Source organism: Cygnus atratus, chromosome 2, assembly GCF_013377495.2.
Source record: "Cygnus atratus isolate AKBS03 ecotype Queensland, Australia chromosome 2, CAtr_DNAZoo_HiC_assembly, whole genome shotgun sequence".
In the NCBI taxonomy this organism is placed as follows: domain Eukaryota; kingdom Metazoa; phylum Chordata; class Aves; order Anseriformes; family Anatidae; genus Cygnus; species Cygnus atratus.
The window spans coordinates 83,990,904-84,014,374 of record NC_066363.1 but is presented as its reverse complement, the minus strand read 5'-3'; the positions used below and the strand labels follow the sequence as shown (position 1 = coordinate 84,014,374).

Below are 23,471 nucleotides of genomic sequence, written 5' to 3'. Positions count from 1 at the left end.
ACACACGGAGTTCAAAACCAAAACTACTGCTACTACAAAACGTCATTGGTATATACTCAGCTGAAAGATACGAAAATTATGTATTTTTCACCTCTTATGCAGCTGGTATGATTCATCAGGAATGGTACATATGCGTTGTTTTGTAATAATTCAAAAATTTATAAAATAAGTAATTTATACATATTTTGGAGTATAAACTGGAAGGTACACAGACTGACAATTGCATACTGACATTTAAATTTTTAGGGCTCCCCAGCTGACCTAAATTCTAGGGATGAACAGACCTTAAATAATTTGTTGGTGCTTAGGGACAGATTGATCCTTCTTAAACAAAAGTAGGGTAGAAAATACAGCGAGCATATATTTCCAATACTTTAAAATACTGACAACTTCTCTCGTTCACAGTTTAATAAGAAACAAAAGCAAGACAATAGTTAAAAAAATAAATGTTATGCTCTCACCCCCTCTCTACGCCACATTTTCATGTAGCAAATTATGGCATGAAACAGTTTATATCATATCTCTACTGCATATTTCTGTTCCTTTTTTGACCTGAAGTAAATATATAAGGATGCTCTGAAGAATCAACCTGTAAATTGTCTTTGATATTTGACATCTCTTTTTCCATACACCTAAGTTTTATTTCTGGCAGGTGGTAAGAAAAGGGGGCTCATTTCCTTTTTAATGAAAGCAAATCATCAGACTCTCTGCCAGTATAGATACATGTAGTCCTCACGGTCTTCACTACGCCAGTTCATACCATCTAACAGTCTGTCTAAGTTAAAAATTATCCACTACCACAAACCTGATAATAAGTATTCTGATACATTTTGGAAATATTTTTTTCCTAAACTTTAAGTTAATGAATATTACACTGCATTTTATGACAGTTGGATGATGGAGAACAGATGTTGAGCTAAAATTTCATTCGCCAAACATCAGCTCAGAACATGTATGTAAAACGACAGTATTAGTAATCCAAACTACACAGTGAAAACAATGGAAAAAATTGTCAATTACTTCAGTGCCTGCCAGCCATTTTTCTTGGACTTCAGATGGAAATCCCAGCTGAACTGAAGTCTAGAAAATAATGTTCAGTTTTAGAAACCATAATTGCTTATTAAGATAAGTATATTCTCTTCTTGGCATCTATTTTTTATCCTGAACTGACTGACATAAAGCAAATGCTGTTCAAAAGTCTTCAATTAATATGCTTTTGTCTTGCAGTTTTCTCTGCTGCCAGTGAACCCTTGTTCGGACATGTAGGCTTAGTATCTGAAAATTATGCTTGCCACTCTCCTCAACAACTATGCAAGACCTTTTTAAAACAAACAAACCAACCAACCACAAAAGCAGCAACAGCTCTGTAAAAAAGCTCAAGATTTATCATTTTCTCAAGTCCATCTACTGGCCAACATGTTTCTTGTTTCTTTCTGCCTAAGATATAAATGATAACCCTTTGAACAATACAATGAAACTTGACACAGCTACTGAAAGTTGTTCTTATATTTGAGACATATTCTCATTCTCCTACTTAAAACCACTACCTATAATTGTATCTCCTATGTGCTACTATATAGTTCTGTCCTTAAATTTTTTTCAAGCGTCTGGAAAGTCATCTGTCCCCTCTTTCCTGTGCTTGTAATTTATCCAAGCTTTTGTACTCTATCCATAGAAATCAACATTAACAGTCTCCTGACCACTTTTATTTCTTTTCTGCACGCTCTTTCCAATTTTTCACAATCTTTCCAGTCTTTGAACTATCATCAACTGCTATACTCCACAAGAAGTTTCACAAAGCAGCCTGCCTAGGTGGACTATAGCTTCTGGGTACTAGGCCACAACATAACCAGTAATATTCTTGACATTGCTTTATAAGAATTATTCTGCATCTACAAGTAAGGGCAGCAAAATTAAGTGATAGACACCATGCACAATTTCATTCATTTGATCCATAGACTAAGTATAACGCAAACCTCTTTTGCAGAAATGATTTTGTGAAAAATCCCAATTCATTTAATTGTGATCATAACAAAAGGGTATTTAATGACTCCAAGATTTTATCAAATTCAACTTATACCTGGATGTCTACTTGCTGCTACATTACCTAAAGAAATCAATACTCATGAACGCACAAATGACCACAATACAAGAAAGAACGAAAAAAACTGCCAAATGAAAAATCTGCAGGAGAAAACCTTCTTTTACAAGCACATTTCATAGGCAGTAACTGACTATCAGTTTCAAAGTGATTGCAGAGCAACTAAACAGAGGTGACCTTTTATTTCAAATAGGCATAATATCTAGCACCTGTAGAGATACTGGAAATATGTCTTTCTTGTCTATTTGGAATAGTGCCTTCAGTAACATCATGCATTTCCTAAGAACATTTCATATGGATTACTGTCATTTTTCCTCTGGTTTAGTGCACTCCTAAAGCAATTTTCTTTAAGTTTGAAAATGAGACATTTACAAAGCAAAATTTTTTTTCTTTCATGAGCTTTTATATTCTGGAACACAAATGTATCGGAACATCAAGGTTTCAGAAAAAGACCATTTCTCTCTGGTTACCAATGCTTGTTCTGGGGCAAGGGGAAAAAGGGTAGGAATTTAGTTCATATTTTTTCAAATTTCTGGAGGAATACCAAAAGCTAACGAAAAATGTTGAAGATGGAAGTTTTCTCAAAAAGTAAAACTCTGTAGTAGCTGTAGTGGTCGTGAGCTGTGATACTTCTGATGTGCCTTAATATTTATCTACCCTGGGGTTTTGGGAGAGGGAGAGAGAACTTCTATGATGCTAATCATGTAGAGAGATCAGGTTGTGGATATTGGGTTTTTAATGCAGCAAGAGAAGCCTTTGCAAATTGTTAAACACCTCTACCATTTTTGCTGGGAGCAAATTTTTGGGTTCTCTTATCATGTATTACATGTAACAATAAATAAATACTTCACACCATCTGCCACAGGGAAAAAAACAAAAAACTAAACTTGTATAAATTAACATTTATGATGGGCTTAAACTTAAGTTACCAAAAATACCTGTTCTCTTTTCCATCAGAAAATTATAGAAAATCACGACGTGCATCAAGGATTGTAGTCAGCATTTCGATTATCGTTACCATGGAATTCAAAGCATTCGCCAGAAAACCCTCTCTATAATCTGTCCACCTGTGTGCCTGCTTGGCATATGCATGTCTATAAAGTTTCTCCTTGCACCTTCCCTAGGCATATGAACATATCTCGATGGACGTGCACATACATTCTGCTACCTCATACCAGCATTAGAAGCTTGCACAAGACACAGGGTGAAGCACAAAGCTGACCACAGGCTGTTTCACATCACTCAGTCTCATTGTCTAGTACCAGAATATCCTTTTAAGCAGCTTTTGTGAATATTCACTGCAGAAAAACCAACACCCGTAACAACTCCTGCCCAAGGAGTGACTTGAAAGTTCAATCCAAAATGGTTAATCAAAACAGTCATACCACTCCTTCCATTTTCAGAAAAAAAAAAATTTTCTCAGAAGACTTTGAAGAGCGCCAGTACTTGAAAGCAGGGTAAATATACATATCCAAGACAACACCTATCACTTCGTTTCAAAGAAGAGCTCATGAGAGCCTTCTAAGGCAAAGCATTAGAACAAAACTGTTATAGAAACAAAATTTTATACTTACAATCAGGTTTCGGGTTGTGGCATTTTTTGTTGTTGTATTTTTGGTGGTGATATTCAGTAGCAGAAACACACAAAGCAAACTGCAATTTCAAACCTCTGCACAAACAAGAAATAGTAGACAATTAAGGTTTCACCCACCTGGGATCTTTCTGAATGCTATCAATGGAAGGTGACCTAGCCAAGGTCCCCTCAGGTGGGATGGCTGGCCCAGATTTGCTGTATGGTGATTCAACAGAAGGACAATACTGCAGCTGTCGGTAGGGGTCTGCGTAATTGGAGGCTGGGCCTGCAGCATAGCTGGCCCTCTGGAAGGTCGCGGTTGCGTTCTGTGTGCCGTGTTGACTGCCTGTGCGCTGTAAGGGTACGGAGTCGACACCAGGGGAAGATGGGGCTACGACAGGAAAGTAGGGACAAAGTAAAAAATTGAGGACCTGTTCACAGAAATGGTTAACCAGGTCTAGGCAGAGGAAAAAAACACACACGTATAAAACAGGGGTTCAAAAAGAATGAGAAAAAAACAAAACAAAGAACATCGTCATTTCCAAAACCATTGAAGTAAATAACTGTCAAATGGATTTCTAAAAGACATGCCACTCCTGCACTAGAAGGTCTCTAACACCAGCTAAACAGACCATAACAGTGCTTTTCACTTGGGGTTTTACTTGCACTAACCTGGAACAAAACAAGAGCAGAAAAACATGGGACTAAAACTAGGATTTATAAACACCACCATCTGAAGCTTTTGCAGTCCTTCGAAAGGTGGATGGAAGCAGAAGGAACGTCACATCAGGCTCAGGAGGCCAAATTGCCGTGGCCAGCTCTACGGCAGATGAAATGGACAGCCATGGCCAGCTCAAATCAATAGTCCTGCCATTGGTGAAACAGGTAATACCAGACACCTGCCACTGACTGTTACTATGCACACTTCAGTAACTTTTTTTTTTTTTTTTTAAAGACTTTCCTTCCTCATATTTCATCATGAAGAAGACTTAGAGGACTGCTACCGCTACCTGAGTCTGCAAAAGAGCCAGGTATGAGGTGCCCACATAGATGTCTTAATTCACGTCAGCAAACGGTTGCGCACTGAGTTCAAGATTATTGTATTAGCAGGTTTGAGTGGCTTACTTACAGATTTAAACTGACTTAATGCTTTTGCGACTCACAAATCTCACTAATCTCCCTCGGAGGCCATTATCTTCCTGTTATACCACAGCGTAATAAGGATGTGGTCGCCTTTGTGATTGTTATTAAATACGCAATATTTTTCAACCAAGGTCCAGTTAATGGCAAATGGCTTTGCACTGTACGTGCTAGAGGAGCAACACCCATGTGATCTTTGGCCTGGAAACAAATACAAATTAAAAGCTGGCTTGGACTCTTTGAAGTGGCAAATAAATTCTTCGCGGCTCCCACTTCCCTTTGGCCCAAGACCACAAGAGCACTTTTGCAAGCAGGAGTGGGCCTAGCTTCAGGATTAGTTTTAGCTGGGTCAAATTCATACACAGAACTGTATAGGCAAAATTGCATATTCAAGTGGCAGGTTTTAGTAAAAATATTTCCCAATCCTTTCTTATTAACATGTACATTGACTCTTTAGGATGGTAAATATTTTCAGTATACTATATATCCACGAAAGGGACTTTAAGCACTTTATCTTGAAGTGTCAGCAGATGAAATACACTGAGCTTAAAATAAAATTACTGCAGTTTTGTCTGAGCTAGCACAGGCCAGAAATTACAACGCCTGAACATTTTAAATTTTCAAACAAATTAAACATTCAAATTCTGCCCGTGGTTCTCAAGTATAGCACTTTAAGATAACAAGTATGATCTTATAACTTTGTTACAAACATATATAAGAGGGATTACCTTGACATAAATACTCAGCAACATCTTAAAAACACTGTTTTTAATTGCTAGTATATAATTCCTCGAGAAATGAGTAATAAAGAAACAGAGACCTTTTCGTAAAAATGTGTCAGTTAAAATGCAAGAACATTTCGTATTTCAAATTCAAGAAAATGCATACTGAAACATCTCATGCACAAATCATTCCAAACTCAATGTTATGAAGACATAAGAACATCATCACCTTTTAACAGAAAATACACAATTCAAACCCAAAATTTGGTACCTTATGAGAAAAAGTGAAAAAGTTAGAGAATATACTGGAAATGTTTTCAAGTGAAAAAGCAAAAACTGAATTGTACACTGACATAGCATACTTATAAGTATTGCCAATACGCAGAATATCCTGCTAACTGTTGACACATATGGGGAATTGCACAAAAACCCAACAACGCTAACAATGCTGAAAACAAGAACTCATTGTAATGGAGATTGCTTTTCAACATATTCCAGCCTATTTCCCTTCCTTTCTTTCTCAAGGCAGTTCAATGGAAATTGTGTTTGTTTTTAATTTCTTTAAAAACTTTTCTATTTTCTCATTTGTCTGTTTATCAAAATAGGTATTTATATGAACCAAAACTAGCTGTCACCCTAACACCTATGTGCTTTTTGAGTCACTGTGATTCATTTCTCAATTTATCTTCCTAACAGACTTACTTCCTTTCGAATTTTATCACAATGAACACTGAACTACCAGAGTTAGAATATGAAAATGAAACAAATCTATGATTTAGCTGCACATCCACATATCAGCTTGTTTGGTCAAGGTTAGATCAATTTGGAAAAGAAAAAGAACACTCACTTAAGAATAGCTTCTACATTTAACTGGATTAGAGTAATGGACTGTAAAGAGTTCAGTTTTAATAGACATTTTTACATAAATAGTTTCAAGTAAAACTGAAGAAAGGCATCTACCAAGCAATTACTGTTGTTGAAGTAAATTCTTTAACAGCCATATTTATTCAAAGTGTGGCTCTTCAGTCTATGACAAAGACTGCATTTATTGAGAATTCCCTTGGATTTAGGGCATATAAACATCAAAATCATAGCTATTATGTCTTTAAAAAAAAAAAGCAAAGTCCATTTGCATCACCCAGAGACGTTTAACCTTCAGTGAGCACAGGGTAATCCGCAGGCACATACAGCGGACTGGAGAGCATTCACATACCAGCTACATCTGCAGATGATCATGCAACCTATTAACATAATTTTAAACTGAAAGCACTTACCCGTTTCTCTAACTTTTGCATTTGACTTCTCTCATCCCAAACCAAAGTCAGATACAGCCGTAACCACACAGCTACACCTGGACCAGGCCTGGCTCACCACCGGCCAGAGGCAATGCTACTTGGGCAAGGACCAGGGCTTCACCCCAGCAAGGGAAGAGAGGGAAGAGAGGAGGTGTAGCAGAAGTGCTGTCCTAAGAGACACGTGCCAGCCACCAGCCCAGCCTTTCTGGGACCTGGTCTGGCCAAAGCAGGAACACGGCCAAACCATGCTGTTGCCCTGGGCCTATTCTGCCTCTGCATACCTCTGAAGGTAAAACCAGAAGTGGCGACCAGACTGTGAAGAGGTACGACTACTTTTGTGGACACCTTCAATCCCAAACTTCTCTTTAAAGAGAAGTCTTCAGTCTTCAACAGTCCCAAAACTGAGATCAAGATTAAAAAAAAAACAAAAACAAAGTATCTCAAAACCTTATTTCATCTTGCTTATTTCTTCTTCCTAAGTCACCACACATCATTTTTAATAGTTATTGCAGCCCACACTTTCTAAAAACTTCCATGGAAATTCTGTGGCTAAATGTCAGATAAAGTCTCAGAAACTCTCAGGTAACTTGTCCAGCAGTTCCTGAGACCCAGCTGCAGAGCACAGCTCCTGCCAGCAGCCCCCTCCATGCAGGGATGGGGACTGCATGCTACAAACCTAGGTCTAGCTGGCACGGACAGCAGGGCCAGAGCATCCACTCTGCATCGCAGTTAGCAGACGCTGGATACAATAAACGACATGCTCAGAAGCAGGCCAGTAAAACCCTATGCATTCATGCTATTTTAAGCTTCAGTTCAATACAGGAACAATGCTTGAAGAGAATTTGAATTTTGGGTTACAAAAGGAGTTTCACCAAGAAGTTCCAAAGTAAACATGTCAAACTGCAAACCCAGAGCTACAGTCTCAGCAAAGAGATTTCAATTTGTCACCTAAAGACTGCTTTTAAGATTTTGTTTTAGCTTGGCAAGTCATTCATGCCTTAGAAGTACCATATCGTCTCAAGCCTTCACTACTGCAGTACCGAAAATCATAACCTCAGAGAACGGAGGATACCATAAAAATATTTAATATGTTCTTACGAATTTTCACCCAAGACAATAAAGAGCCCTTGTTAACTACAGTGAAAATCCTCAAACAACTTGATATGTTACAGTTCTCTTAACTGCAGAAACAGCACGTAGAGGAGCCAGCCTGTATCATATCCTACAGCTTTTGCTTAGTATAAAAACACACAAGTTTTATATTATATTAACACTGAAAAATTAGGTGCACCTCTAAATGCGCTCATAGGCTCATAATGAGATACTTAACTCAGAAATTCACTTTTAGATTATGTATGTTATTTTCAAATCTATAACATCTCAGGAAAGCAAGCAAAATTGAAAATCAAGAATATGCTGATTTAGGCAGGGAGGGTATTGCACCACACCTAAGCATCTTATGGAGACCAAATACATGTAAGAACTGCTAAGAAGTTCAGACTTCCTAGGTCAGAGGGAATTTCGTTAACATATATAGGATCAGACCTTCAAAAAGGATAAACTAATTTATGAGATTTATCTTACTACACCTTCTTGCTGAAGATTACTTGGCTGATACTACTGTTTGACTTATAAATAACACCTTGTAAAAAAACTTTCTTCTCTCTACTCTGTGCTCAGCTCACGTGTTCACCTTCTCCTTGTGCCTTTTATATAGGTTTTGAATTCTTTAATTCAGAATTTATTCATTTAGGAACTAATTTGCACCTGCAGTTGATTCTTACCATCATGCGAAAACTGAATTTTTTCAAAAAATTGGACCCCAGTAAGACATCCTTTGGTGCAAGGTATGTCCATCTTCCCTCTATGAGTTCAAAAAGGATATAATTGCAGTGCCTTCTGTTGGTAGCAAATGTACATAAAGATTTATAAAGCAGGTACTTTTCCCATCTGATACACTGTAAAAATAACAGTGTATTCTCTATAAATTAGGAAACAGAATTCATCAGCTTTGAGGGATACAAACATTTCTTATCTCTAAACATTAACTATGTTTTTCTGTGTCCCTTCCTTGACACATATTTTAATAAAAATAATAATATCCCAAGCAAACCAGGAGCAAATCAGCAATCCCAAGTAGTCAAGTTTAACACTGTTCAATATGTATGGCATTACGAATACGCTAAATTTGCTTAGCAGTTAAAAAAAAGAATCACTTTTCCACATGGGAAGCTTAGGATTTTAGAAATATATACAGCTGGGAGGAAGAGGAAAAAAAACACAATACTATAGTTGATACTAGTAAGACCCTCTAAGATAATTAAGATTTTATGAAAGCACTATCATATCCTCTGTGAGAAGTATAACTGCACGAGGAATTTCATACTTTAAACATGAGAAAAGACCAAAAAAGCACTAAAGGATTTCAGGATATAAAGCTTCAATTTAGATTTAAAATACTCAGCACCTTATACAAATATCAACAGCACAGAGGTGCTCTGTAGCTTGGGAAATTTGTTAACAGTTTCCTGATTCATTCTAATCAGGAAAGACAGTCCAAATTATTCCAACTTTCATCTTTTGTTTTCCATCATCTTATCCCTCTCTTCTCTGTGTTGTCCTCTTTAGTTGCTGATCCTGCAATCAAAATTCCAGTTTCCAAATTCCATATTTATTCTCAGCCAGAACAGAAATAATAAGAATCTCTAATTAAGTTTTCCCCTTGTATCCTCACAGGACAATCTCTTTCCTCCATCTCCTCTTAGCACATCATCCTTTTAGGACTTCCAGGATTGCATTGAACTCCACAGAACCAACTGCAAAAGCGTCTTTCCCTCTATCACCTCGACCTTCTGTCCCTCTCTCAGCAGTTTCTAGACTCGGCTACTCACGTTCCCTAATTCTTTCTGCTGGCTCCAACCATCTCCAGATGCTCATACTCTGTGTACCTCAGGGGAGATAACAACGTCCTTCTCTCCAGTCAGCTCCAACACGCTCAGCTCAGTGCCTTCAACAGCCAGGGCACAGCAAATAGCTACACTCTTTGCTGTACCAGCTATTTCCTTTTAGGGGAACTTAACATGTAATACAGGGAAAATAAAAGTAAAGCAAAGAAGCAGAAACTGGACAGAATGGTACTTTGCAAAAAAGTACCCATGAACATGTTAAAATTCCCATAGGCACTGGATATACCTGTTACATCTGCTTGTAATTAGTGTGTGCAGGTGCTGTTCAAAGCACCTATTCAGATTATTTTTTTAATTAGATATTTCCAATGACATGGTAAGAAGAAAGACTTTTTATCAAAGTAATGTGCACGTCTCCTCCAGATGACATCACAGGAGGCTTAGGTTGTTCATAGTTTCCTATCCCACCTTCAAAATCCAAGGTAGCTATTTAGCCACTACACTATTAGTACTTTTGGAAATATTCCGTGCATCTCTAAATTAGTTAAAAGAACCATTCCTGGCAGCTGCCAACTACTAAGCCTAATAAAGATCATAAACCTACTCAATGTGATTGCATGCCCCAGCGATGACTTCATACCTATTTGCTATTTTGATTATTTCACAATCTTAAAATCATCTCCTGATCACTGCTGTATTTATATGCCACTGTTTTGTTGGACAATAACTCCTTATGCCCTCGAAACCAAGGAACGTGGTTTCAGTGAAGGAAACAAGGAATGCACTTGTGCTCTGCATATGGTCATATTTAATAAATTCTGTTTCAATGCAAAAAAATCTATAATCATTGAAGACTGAAGAACTGAAGTTGCTACTAGAATCATTGAATCATTTAGGTTGGAAAAGACCTCTAAGATCATCTGGTCCAACCTTTAACCTAGCACTGCCAAGCCTACCACTAAACCACGTCCCTGAGCACCACATCCACATGTCTTTTGAAGACCTCCAGGGATGGTGACTCAACCACTTCCCTGGACAACCTGTTCCAATGCCTCACAACCTTTCCAGTGAAGAAATGTTTCCTAATATCCAACCTTAACCTCCCCGGGTACAATATGATGCAATTTCCTCTTGTATTGCCTGGGAGAAGAGACCGATCCCCACGCCTTTACAACCTCCTTCAAGGTAGTTGTAGAGAACAATAAGGTCTCCTCTGAGCCTCCTCTTCTCCAGACTAACCCCCAGCTCCCTCAGCTGCTCCTCATAGGACTTGTGTCCAGGCCCCTCACCAGCTTCGTTGCCCTTCTCTGGACACGCTCCAGGGCCTCGATGTCCTTCTTGTAGTGAGGGGCCCAAAGCTGAACACAGTACTTCAGGTGCAGCCTCACCAGAGCTGAGCACAGGGGGAGGATCACCTCCCTGGTCCTGCTGGCTACACTGTTTCTGATACTGCACTGCTGCATCCTTTCATTTTAATTTTCTCAAAGCCTTTTTAGACCTGACATTAACTGTTACAAGGCTCAAAGTTCCTTTGCTTAGAAACTGATGATCCCCACTGATTCTTCCTGTATTACAGGAAAAAATACCATGCTCTCTGCTTCTGAGCTACTCCTCTGTTTACAGGACAACTCGTGTCTGGTCACTTTGAAGGCTTCTTTTGTCTATACTGTTCCACTTCAGTTTGAACATTCTCACACTGTGTCTTAGTTTCCCTTTTGTGCTTACTTTTCCTTTGAAATACAAATTTATTTTTTTCCCCCTTTTAATCTTCCCCCTTCTACCGGGGGAAGATGCACACTGATATTGCTTTACCCTTAGCATATGGAATAATTTTCTTGATCACCAATTTAGGCTTGGCATTTCTTTACTAGGAACCATTTTATTTATGGCTTCAAGTATGTGATCAGCAAGCATCAATCTGAAGTCACCCATTTCCATTAGGGTTTGCAATGGCAATGAATACATACCTTATGAATAAAGACATCTGAAAGAATATTTGTACCTCTAAACAAAAAAAAAGAAATAGGCACAAAAAAATACTTCAGGTAACAACAATACTAACAGAATTTGTATCTTAGTGATCTGTATTTCGGTTTAATAAATACAGGGCCTAAAATGAAAGAGTTATAATGAAACTTTATTTGCAACAATGTTTCTAAGGCTTCATTGAAACCTGATGAAGTCAAAACTTGAATGCAGCCTCCTTCTCAGACAGGTCTGTTACAAGACCTCAGGTCCCCACACCCACAACTTTTGCAAAATATGTATCCTTCCCTTCAATCATCTTTCACCATCAGGTTCCAAAGTTATGGGATGCCCATCACAATAATACAATCTGTATCTCAAAAGCGTGTATTGCTAAAGCATCATTTTGAGATCCATGTAGTTTTCTGAGGGGACACCAAGATTTTATGCAGATTAAAAACCTTCCTTTTTTTTTCTTTTTATAATTAAGAAAGGCAGAAGCCATGACCTTCAAGTTTTCAATATTTAAAAAAGATAAAAAATTCCTTTTCACCTTCAGAAACTGACTGAATTTTAAGACTGACAGATTTTAATCTCCACTAACTTATGCAGCTTGCATTCTCAGACTCTCAGATTTCTAGCATGCTTCAACATGCTTCTCTGCACAAAAAAAAAAATGGTGCGTCCACATAAACGTGATAATCAGATGCCAACTTTGGCTGCTAAAGGTATTCCGCCAAGATCTTCTCATCTCTCTGAATTGCACCCCTCAATTTGGGGAGAATATGCAGTTTAATTCATTTGTTACATGAGCATTTAAAAAAAGAAAGTATCAACTGCTGATGCCCTTGAAAGCAATTGCCTTTTCAGACTTGAAGATATTAAAATTCATCACGCCCATTTTCTCACTGGAGATAAAATTCAACCCTGAGCAATGGCACAACAGAAGACATATCCATCACTTTAGCCCTCTGTAGTACAACACGGTTTCTTTCACCTTGTGCGCATGGAATATAATGACCATAACCATTATAAAACCCGATCAAAGCAAAAAAGACAACCAATGCTACTAAGCGTATACAAGCAACTAAATTTCTGCTTCCACTCCAAATTCACCTTCTCTTGAAATCTCTGTTACAAGTTTCTTTTCCAGCTGGCCAGCATAAAACAAAGGCATGGACCAAAGTCACAATTATTATCACAAAATGTTAAAAAAAAAAAAAAGACAGTAACACATCAACAGATTAAAAATTTCCACGTGTTGCGGAAACCCGTCTTCTCCTTCAGATTTTGACATCTTCCTAATAAGTACGCTATAATCCCAAGTTATAAAATGGTTATTAGTTGTTATTCTTTAGGACAGAGTAATGAACTTCAGCTATTTTAATTAACGTTTTTGACTTGGGAATATAGAGTTATTTTATTAATAAATTAGTCATAGTTGTATTCCAGTGTCAGACCACGCATCTGTATATCTTAAAAATACTAACCTAAGTTCTGCAAATGATAGTTAGTTGATGGACCCATTAGAGTGAAAACTATCTTTGAATCCTTTATCTACTTGTAAAAACTCCAGCCCTACATGCACAATGCTGAAATGATGATGAGAGGAAGAGATTACCTACAAAAGTAGGTACTCTTAAAAAATAATAATAAAAATACAGCTTTAGTTAAAAATTATAATGGGCTGGTGATTTTTAAGAGTGGCTTTAAATACAATGCTGCAGAAAGAACGATCCTTTAACAAAAGCATTAGCCCTCTTGAAGACATTACTGGGTAGCTACCTCAGGCACAGCATTGTGTTTTCATTCAGCAAGTATTTACAAGGAGATTTATGAAGCGTGTTTGAATCATTTCTTATTTCATAAAGGACAGCCTTCTATTCCTGTACAACAATGAAGTAAATAAAAGATAATAGATATAGTCCTGTATCACTGAAGTCTAGTGTGACCAGGCTTTAACCTAGCTGAAACCGCAGCTATAGAGTAAACAGTTGATTAATACACAGTTTCTGACAGAGAGCAGTCACTGTATTTTCTCCATAGAGGCAGATGAGATTTACAGGGTATGTACTTCCCTGAGACTCAAAAGCATGGCCAAAAATTTATAATCATACTTCTACCTCGATGGGTGGCAAGAGTTAAGGGATGTCTAAGATGCATTCAGACATACTTTAAGTCATCCCACTATCGAAAAAAAGAGCACAGAAAAATTAGAAAATACGTAGGGAATACCACAAACCTTTGGAGGTACTCTGTTTATGAGACAGAGGAAGGAGGCTGTGAATGCTAACAATTTTAACAAGTTTCTATTCTGAGCAACAGTGAAATCTGGGCTACCCTCAGATAGGTATGATATTCCTCCATGGAACTTAACCACGGGCTTCATACTTTAAAGAACCTTATTTAGAGGAAAGTTTCTCCACTCTAAGGGGGATATTGCTAACAGATTACAAAGGTGGATCTGCAGAGTTTTCATCTCCTGTCACTTTGCTCCCTCTCCCACCGCTCTTGTCCACAGCTTTAGAGGGGCCACTGAAATTCAAAGCAATGTCTTTCATTATCGTCCTTCCAAATTGTAAATAGGAATGAAAAAAAAAACAATCCTTTCTCAGACAAGATACCATACAGAGTACCTGGAAGAAGAGAAGCCTTAGAACAAACATACAAGAATATAATCACAGATCAGGCTACACCAGACAACCAGGATCTGTCAAATGAAATAGGATTATGCCTTCCCATTGCTTTGAAGTGATTTGTTATTCTCTATGCAGATCACTGTGATGTTCTGTGCTCAATTTACTTTGTACTGAAGATTTGTTCCCCACCTGTTTCCTATAATTCTCTCCCCCAAACCAACGTCATCAAGTGGATGTCAGTTAGGAATGCAGGTCTATTATCACAACATTACCAAACTAATAGAGATGCAGTGGTAGGAGTAATTTTTCTTTTTTAATTTCCCTGAAAACATTATGTCCTATAGCCAGATCTCCATGCCGTGTGATTTACCAGCATGATTCTCAATCAATCTGCAGCTGTGGCATCACAGTATGCCACTGAATATCACATCAACTTGTGACAAAACAAAAGACAAACCAAACCAAACAAACAAACCTGCCCCACAGCCAGGAAAAAAAAAAAAAAAAACACAAAAACACAATCTAAGCAGAAGTGATGTTTGCTATTTATAACCTAACTATTGCACTTTAGGACTGAAAAAAAAAATAATAAAGATTTGAGAAGCAGTATAACAGACAAAAGGTTTAATCCAAATGGGGTAAAAACTGGTTTTGATGTCACTGCTCCTTTTTGGCTAAAGTGACAACTTTAAGCCCCAAATAAAGCAAAATGTGTTTGAAACTACACTTATCTTGCTACTTCCAGATTAAATATTTGTAGTACAGGAACTAGCATGCAACAGGTAGCTTCTCATTAACAGCTAGATGTTATTCTGAAAGCAAAGTCAAACTATACCAACATAACATGATGCTCATTGTAACACTTTAAAGACACTTAACTGCATGTAAGAGAAAAAATACATCATTTCCCTATTAATTCTCTAAAAATTCATTTTACTCATCAAGTCTGAAGTCCACGGAACTGAGTCATACATCTAGTTATCTAAATTCCAATTCCATGACGAGAAGCAATACTAACACAAACTGGAAAAGAATGAGATAGCTGTGGGAAGGCTGGGATATCAATGGCTCTCTGAAGCCTGTCACTGGTGATGTGAAAGGCTGAAGTCCCAGGTTCGATTCCCAGAACTGATGCTACATGTGCTGGCCTTGCAGCTGTAGAAATACTTTCTGTGAACCAAGCCCACTACATGGAATTCATCACAACAATAAAACTGGATTCCCAAAACATCGTTTTTACATAGTCCCATTTCAACATTAGAATTCTGTGCTAGTTTCCCAGATCTTTTTTCAGCACATTTAAATACTATATGACTTCAGTGATTTTAAATGGCTAAAACCAACAACTTTCCAAAGGGCTGATTGCTATAAGGTGTTGTAAATTGCTATCAAAAAGACACCTCTCAAAGCAAAGTTTAAGCAACATTCTTATATTTGTTTTAGATATCATCTTAATACTGGTATAAACTATTTCACAAGCAATAAAAAAACTTTAGAAGTTTATGGTTAAAATAATTAAAGGACAGTTTATCTACGACAACAGAAAAATTGCTATCACTTTGTGATGCCACATGATTACTATAAAGTAGGCTTAATTGTTCTTAAAAGATGAGTAAATCATTGTTTTATAGGATACAGACATCAACTTTCTTCACGTGGACAATTTTCCAAATAATAGAAAATTGCTTTGCAATTTTAGAAAGAATTTTCACCTTGAAATAATGCTGATTGCTAAAAATATCAAATATATCCTATACTTTATTACATATGAAGATAAATATTTACAGTCTTGTGAAATTGATATAATTTAGGCCAAGTGGTACATCCTTTGTAGAACTGTGCTCCTTCTGAAAGGGATAAAGGAGCTAAGAGAAACAGCTAAATTTTGGGAATTGCAGAAAGCCTAAGCTGTACCAGCATTAAAAAAAATGTAAAAGAAACATACAGCAAGTGGTATTTTAAAAAGTTTGATGGATCGGTACTGCAGCAACTTTTTGTATAGGAAGACAAACTCCAAGGGCTTGAGGCAAATGGCACATGGAGCCGGCACCAAGCGCAGGAGGTGGGTGGGAGCCATGCACCTGGGAGGCAATCAGACACCGAAGAGTATGAGACACCGAAGAGTATGTATGGCCTTGCTCTGCTTGTGCAACTCAAACAAGGAGAGGAGTTCTGGGCCATTTGAACACTCACAAGCAACAAAATGAGCTGTACTCTCACAAAAACAGACAGTACAATCAGTTTTGGAAAGCCTGTTCCTGTCTGGGGCAGCAAAAAAGGGGTTTTGCTTCTCCCTCTCCTGCCTTTCCTTTGGGTCCTGAATAGACCTGATCTTCGCCACAGATACTTCGTAAGATGGAACAAGGAGGGAGAAAAGAGAAAGAGCCCAGCCATGCTGCAAGAAAGCCACCAGCTCAGTGACAAGAAAGGGAACACCAATCGTGCTTGTAAATCCTTCCCTCAGCTACTGCCTGACCTCCAGGACAGCAAAAGCCAGGTATAAAGCAGCAGGCACCAGTATGGATCCTCTTGCTGTCCCTCCAGCAGCACGTCTGATCCCCGGCACGTGTCTGTGCCCCACTTCACTCAGGAAGGTCCCCAGGTCACCAGAAGAGAAGACTGGACTCCAAGAGCAAACACTGCCCCTACCCCACTAAAGCAATAGTTCTATGGACAAAAGATAACGTCAGCTAGGAAAGTGGCTCTGTGCTGCATGTGCCCCTTATGTGCTGACCACTGAAAGTAAACAAATCCCTGAAAGTGCCTGCAATAAGCACATTCGTGCCCAGTCACTGCTGCTGAAGTGTGACATGCTCTCGGCAGACACAGGACCAGCCTACCACGGATAACTCGTCCCTCCAAAAAGCACCCCCTCCAACTCGCCACATCAACACCACAGTGCTCTCCCGACTGCAGCCTCCCCCCGCACAGAAACCCAGCTGATAAGGAGCCCCGTTTCTGTTTTGCACTTGCAATCACAAATTTCACAAGCCTCTTCTCTTTGATCAGCATCCTCCACCACGGCACCCAGGAGGCAGCACAGCTTGTGGCGCCACAGCTTTTAACAAAAGACAGCTTCAGGCTGGTGGAGGCACTGAGATCCAACTTGAACAAGCTCGGGGAGACCTGATCTGAAGGAGAAGAGGCCAGAGAGAAGCTGTAGGGCCGCCTAGCAGCTGCCTGAGCGCACAGGGATGGATGTCAGACAGCTTCAGAAGTAGTAACAAGAAGTGCTGCAGGAGTGTTCCTGCCGCACACGCACTCCCTGACAGATAAACCACACGCGGTAAATCCTTCACGTCCTGTGCCAAGCCACTGTTCAAAGGCAATGCAAATTTTGACAGCTTATCCATCCACTGTTTGACTTCATTTGCAACAGATGTTTTGTTTTGCAGTCCCCTTTTTAACTTCAGCTATGCCGCACCTGTTCAACCACAGAGCCTACTCCCTCTCCTCCCACAATTTCCTCCCACTTCCCTGGAAAGCACAGAATGGTGCTCCAAATGCCTTACACACCCTGTCTTTTCCAAGAGGTACGTGTACTTCTGGTCTGATCACCCAGCACTCGATACTAACATCAACTGACTGCACGACCATACAAAGCTGCTGGATTTCCCATGATGAGAGCTGTGCCACCAGGCATTCCCCATGGTGACCTTCAGGGGCCAGGGGCAGAGAGTCTGTGCACCCTGAGACAATGCTTCAGTTTTCTTCAAGGGTATCGAGGTTCCTGGGAACCAGGGAGATGCATATCCTTCACGGCGCTGAGGAGGACAGGTTCATTCCTCCAGTGTAATTGCCGGTTCATTCTTCCCACTTAAGTGAGGTTGAGGACAAAGATACTCACTTATAGCCTCTAAAACCAAGAAACACTCTTTAGAGCATGAGCACTCCGCAAGTTTTTAGCTCTACATATCCACAGCTCACCAGTGCCTGTCTTGCTTTTAACAAGAATCACTTTTTTCAACTGATAAAGCTCCAAGCCCAAGTTGCGGAAGGTCCAGAGTAAGCACAGACCCCCCATTTACAACCAATCCCTCGCAGTATACTGGGAACCCCTCTCTTCCAAAGCTTTTAATAATTTTATCCAGAAATCACATTCTTTTACAGAAGAGGGCTTGTTTTCATTGGACCCTCGATGAAAGAGGCAAGTATCTCTGTGAAGTTGCAGACACAGGTTTGTCAGCTTCCAAAGGTTGATGGCAACTGATCTCATGAATACTACTGCTCTTGTAGCCGTGTTCCTGTACTGTAGGTCAACACCAACAGTCCAGAACCTGAGGAGAATTGCTTTCTCTTCAAGGAAACTACAGAAATCCCAGACTTGCAAGACAGCAAGATTTTACAAGCTTAGACTTGTTTCATGTTTAACATGAGTTAAATGCCAATAATTGAGTTAAATAAGACTAAATCCCTAGTCCTAACTTCTAATTTAGGAAACTAAGCAAACTTGCAAAAGAATGCCTATTCTGTGACCCATTCTGACTGTAAGGAAATCTATCTATTAATAATAGCACTCTTCAAGTTCCAGTGGTGCTCATGTAAACATCCCATCAAATAAGCTTGTCTCTACTCTTGTTAGCTCATGGTTTAAATGAGTAAAGCAAGGTCTTTAGATTTATAAGGAAAATAAGTGACACACCTGTCTGGACAAAAATTATTAGTGTTATTAGGCTGAGTTGCAAATACAAGTTATAAGTTGCTATTCAGTAAGTAAATTATTTTGATATTTACATGTGTCTGAGTAGTCCCTCCAATTACATCTTTTGTGGATTCACATTTTGAAAAGAAGAATTTCACATTTATTGCTAGTTTAAGTGCAGAAGTTCAGGCTGCTACGTTTTATAAGAGCAAAGGCGCTACCCTTTGAAGACCAGAAGTGACTGTTTAGTAAAAGCTATGAACCAAAGAACCCAATGCAGCTACTGCTGTTAAGTTTGAAGAATTATTTTTAGCTGAGACAGCATGACAGAAACACACCCAGTCATAATTTAAGCTTCAAAGTGACAAAGAAGTCATTCTGCCCCTATCTGAAGTTATGCTGGAAAGGACGATGTTCTGCAAGGTCCTATTATTTTGTACCTCCTGCAATACTTAGCCTTTATTGCAGAACTATGGTTATGCATTTCATTCATTAGTGAAATACATGAAAAATACAAAAGTACGCACACGAACAAAAATACAGTGAGTAAATAGCACAAAGTGAATTTAGTATACCCCATAGAGAAATCTTAGAGTTCTGTTCACTGATTGTTGCTTCACCTAGAGGATGAGAAACTGAGTAGGCTTTATCCTTAGTTGTGTAAACATTCCTGAATGTAGTAAGTACTTCAGAGCTCACAACAGAGAGGTGATGTCTGTTTTTAAAAAAAGAAAGAGAAAAAGCATTTCCATTCTGAGTCAGAAATGTGAAAGCTTCAAATTCAGTAGGAGCTCTCTCTTAAAAAAAAAAAAAAAAGCATAAATAGATGGCTTCCAAGTATAATTAGCATAATTTGTTCCTGATGTGTAATGTCAGCTGAAGAGAAAAAAAATCAGACTTCGTCCAAAGTCTTTCAACTAAGTTTACATTCTCTCTTCTCTTTTTTCATGAAGCAGAAGGAGTATGTTCCTATGGGCACTTGTGGTAGAGGCAGAAGGAGACTGAGAGCTCAAGGAGAAGGAGCCCAAGACTCCCTCTGAGCATTGACTGCTCTTCAGGCTGGTTGCACAAAAAGGCTGACAGAATCCATCTACACCAAGCAACACACTGTATGGCTTGGCATGTATCTAGCTTTCTTTGATGCCCTGATGATAGGGGCAGAGGGGAAAAACGAGGGAGGATCAGTGCAATGCAGAGCTGGACCGATGGAGCAGTCCGTCAGAACAAGCCTGGAGGAATGTTCAAGTCTGTATCCCAAAGACAACAAAACAAAATTCACCTTCACAGGACCCATTTCTGCTATCCAAATCAGCATCTTTGTGCAGCTCTTCCTCTTTCCTTCTGAGAATCCATCTTCACGTATTACCCACAATGTCCTGTGTGCCAGTTGCACTCCCTATACTTGTGATTTATGTTCATAGGGTTTCCTTACATAGGCAGGTGTTCTGAAGATAACAGCCACAAGACAGCCTGCTACTACTTCAGGCTTCTGCTTTGCTTTTGCAAGCAAAACAAGAAACCCTCTTCAGGGCATGATTGGGAAAGAGTGCTTAGTATAAGAAATAAAAGGCCACATGTGGAATGCCAGGATCAAAGCTCAGTATAAACATTGCTTCACTCACTATCACTGCCTCTGCTGCTCAGTGATTTAAACAGATGTCTTATCCCAGTCATGCAAAGAACCTTTCCTCATAGAAACATATAAATATGACTACGCAGAACATATACTACGTTAGTTTCTTCCATTGGAAGGACGTGGCATTCTTCAAAAAGTATGAAGTTGTTTCAGGTATTTAACTAAAAAAGAAGTCACTCAGAATTTTTAAGTATTTTCACTTACACGCTCAACACTCAAAACTTTCATAAAGCAGTAGAAATTTCAGCCATGCAAAACTACCAGCTTTTCCTTTGGAAAAAAGATTTTAAAAAAGAAAAATAAGTTTTATAAGAAAGCAAACTCTCTTGCTCCAAAAAGTACATGTAACTTTTTCTTGATGAAAAGGAGAGTAATTTGAGAATGGACAGAATCTTCCCTATTTGATCAATACAGCAAAGATAAGACACCAGAAATATTTGCAATTCCTAAGGCAAGTTCTTTCCACATCTGCTTTAGGCTATTTTGGCTGTTGAATTTATATACTCTAATTATTTTGTGCATTAAATACCAGAAATATCCCTGTTGATTTGTGATCTATTTACGGGTTCCAACATACAGCTGCACTTCACTTGGTTGAGAGGACATTCTGTGAGCAGGACTTGCACACCAATGCACTTCATGGACAATCATTACTATTTACAGATAAATTGAGTGCTGCTAACAGCTCTTCTCTGTGACATAGTTCAAGTTTGTGTCTGTACCTATACCTAGGAGTACCTTTGTAGGAGAAAGGAAGAACATTTACATATTATTCATCTCAAAGCCAAATAAACAATCCTTCAGTTTCATGAGTAAGGAAATTCACAGTCCCTTTACAACACACAAAATATCTTTGCAAGCGAAAAAAAAAAATCCTAGCAATTTCTTCAGAGATAATAGACTTCTCTTGAAGGCAGTCCACAAGATTAATAAAAACACTCTCCTTGTAAGCAAGCTCCCTCCCTAGATTAGCTTAACCTACTGTATACATAGCACAGCATTAAACATTTCTACATTTTGTGCATGCCTTTAGGGTTCTGTTGATAGCTGCATGTGCGTAAAGTATTTTGTTTGACTGGCATGCACACAATGCGTGTTGTTTAGCACATCAGAAAGAGAAGAAAGAGTACTAAAGAGTAAGACAGAACTCGTAAAAAGACAATCATGCAAGTTACATTCACCTACCTGTACTAGTGCGATATGTGCCTGTGTGTGCTGGTTGCAGAGGGTCCCCCTGACTCTGGCTGAGACTCCTCATAGGGGGCTTCTGATAAACTCTGTCTTCGTAAATAGGATCTATATGATGTTCTGGAGACTGTAGTGCCCTTAACTCGGAGCCAAGGTGGCTGTGCTGGCTGCTGTAAGATGCCCGAGACCCAGCTGCAAGAGACATTTAAGAGACATTTAGGAGATAGGGGGAAAAAAAGTGGCAGATGCAGAATCTGACTTTATGGAAATTTTACTTGCAGGTAGCAATTAAACAACACCCCCTTTTCCCCCAAAAAAAGTTTTCAACATACAAAGAAACAGCATACAATGGCAGCAGCAGCTCCAGTTGCTTTAGTCGCATCATCCAGCTGCCTATATCTACTCCAAAACCTCATTTTTTTCAAGGAAACTATGGATATTGGAGAGAGAGGGATCATGAAAGGCCGCTAAAAAAGTCCTACACAGATACATGTGCAGGAGGAGCTGTTCCTAATCCATGAATGCTTCAGTCCAAAGGCAACCACAGAAGAATCAGGAATGGGGGAGAAGAGAGAGTCAGAACTAGCTTTGAGCGTTACGTCCATATCTCAAGATCTACAAATGAAATAAAAGCTAATGAGCAGATGTAGTTGTATGAAGGCTGATCTTTTTGCTGATTCACTGGAAGTACAATAAAACGGCTGAGCCTTATCAGCATTCTGTCCTCAACTGTTTAAAAAAGTCATATTTCTAAGACTCTACAACTTAAATCCTCTGAGGATGAATAAACACAACACGCCATCTGCAAAAAATATTGCAAGGATACAACGCCTTTTTTTTCCCCCCTCCCTCTAATAACAAGATCGATGAACTGCATTAAAATATTTTCAACTACTAGAAATAGTTGAAAAATAGTATTTTCTATCATGATGTTAAAAAAGAGACTTGTATATTGCTAGCTGTGATTAGTCTTGTCACTTGCATCGTTTTGTCACTTTAGGAACATAGGTACTTCAGTTCCGTGGTCAGTTTTCAAGACTCCCAAGGATAGTCATGGGGAAGGCATACAAACATTTCACATTTCGAAGGTGAGAAGTAGGAAACTATGCAAGCAACACCTGACAAAGTTGGGTCTACACCACAACACGGTAGCATGCTATTTAAATATTTAGAAAAGCAATCAGAGATGCAACTACCACATCCCTTTCTGATAACCCTATGAGATTAAAATCCTGGATGCAGGCTTCTACTAGCTCACCTTGTGCTGCTCACAGACAAGTTATGCAGGCATGCCTGCTGAAAATCTCTACCACATTCATTGTATCAACAGCGGTTTTGTTGCATAAACAAACACTAAATATTTCTAAAACGCAAAGCAAAGATATAAAGTGATATGTGATATCAACATAGGATAGAAATGAGAAGGATACACAAAATTATTTAAACCTTAATACAAATTGTCTGGAGGAAAAGAATAATTTCTTCCATTTCCTTCTTTCTAATAAGCATGTGCCATATTCAGGATTTATTCCAAAGTTTTCCACATACATGCATGTTTTAAGTGGAGTACCTTATTTGCATATTTTTCCCTTCAAACATTTTTCAGACTGAGCTGCCATTAGCACACTACTGCAACTAATTCTGTTGTTGCCCTTACTGGAAAG

At 38.8% G+C, this 23,471-nt stretch overlaps 1 protein-coding gene across 2 annotated transcripts in view; it reads right to left on the bottom strand.

Moving 5' to 3' along the window:
- The window catches only part of CTNND2 (catenin delta 2), a 428,710-nt gene that overhangs the window by 237,265 nt on the left and 167,974 nt on the right, over window positions 1–23,471 (bottom strand). For both annotated transcript variants that reach the window (XM_050709047.1, XM_035552796.2), the window contains exons 7-8: window positions 21,805–21,999; window positions 3,813–4,065 (exon numbers count right to left, since the gene is read on the bottom strand). In XM_050709047.1, coding sequence (XP_050565004.1) covers window positions 3,813–4,065; window positions 21,805–21,999 — 448 coding nt within the window. The remainder of the gene's footprint in view (window positions 1–3,812; window positions 4,066–21,804; window positions 22,000–23,471) is intronic.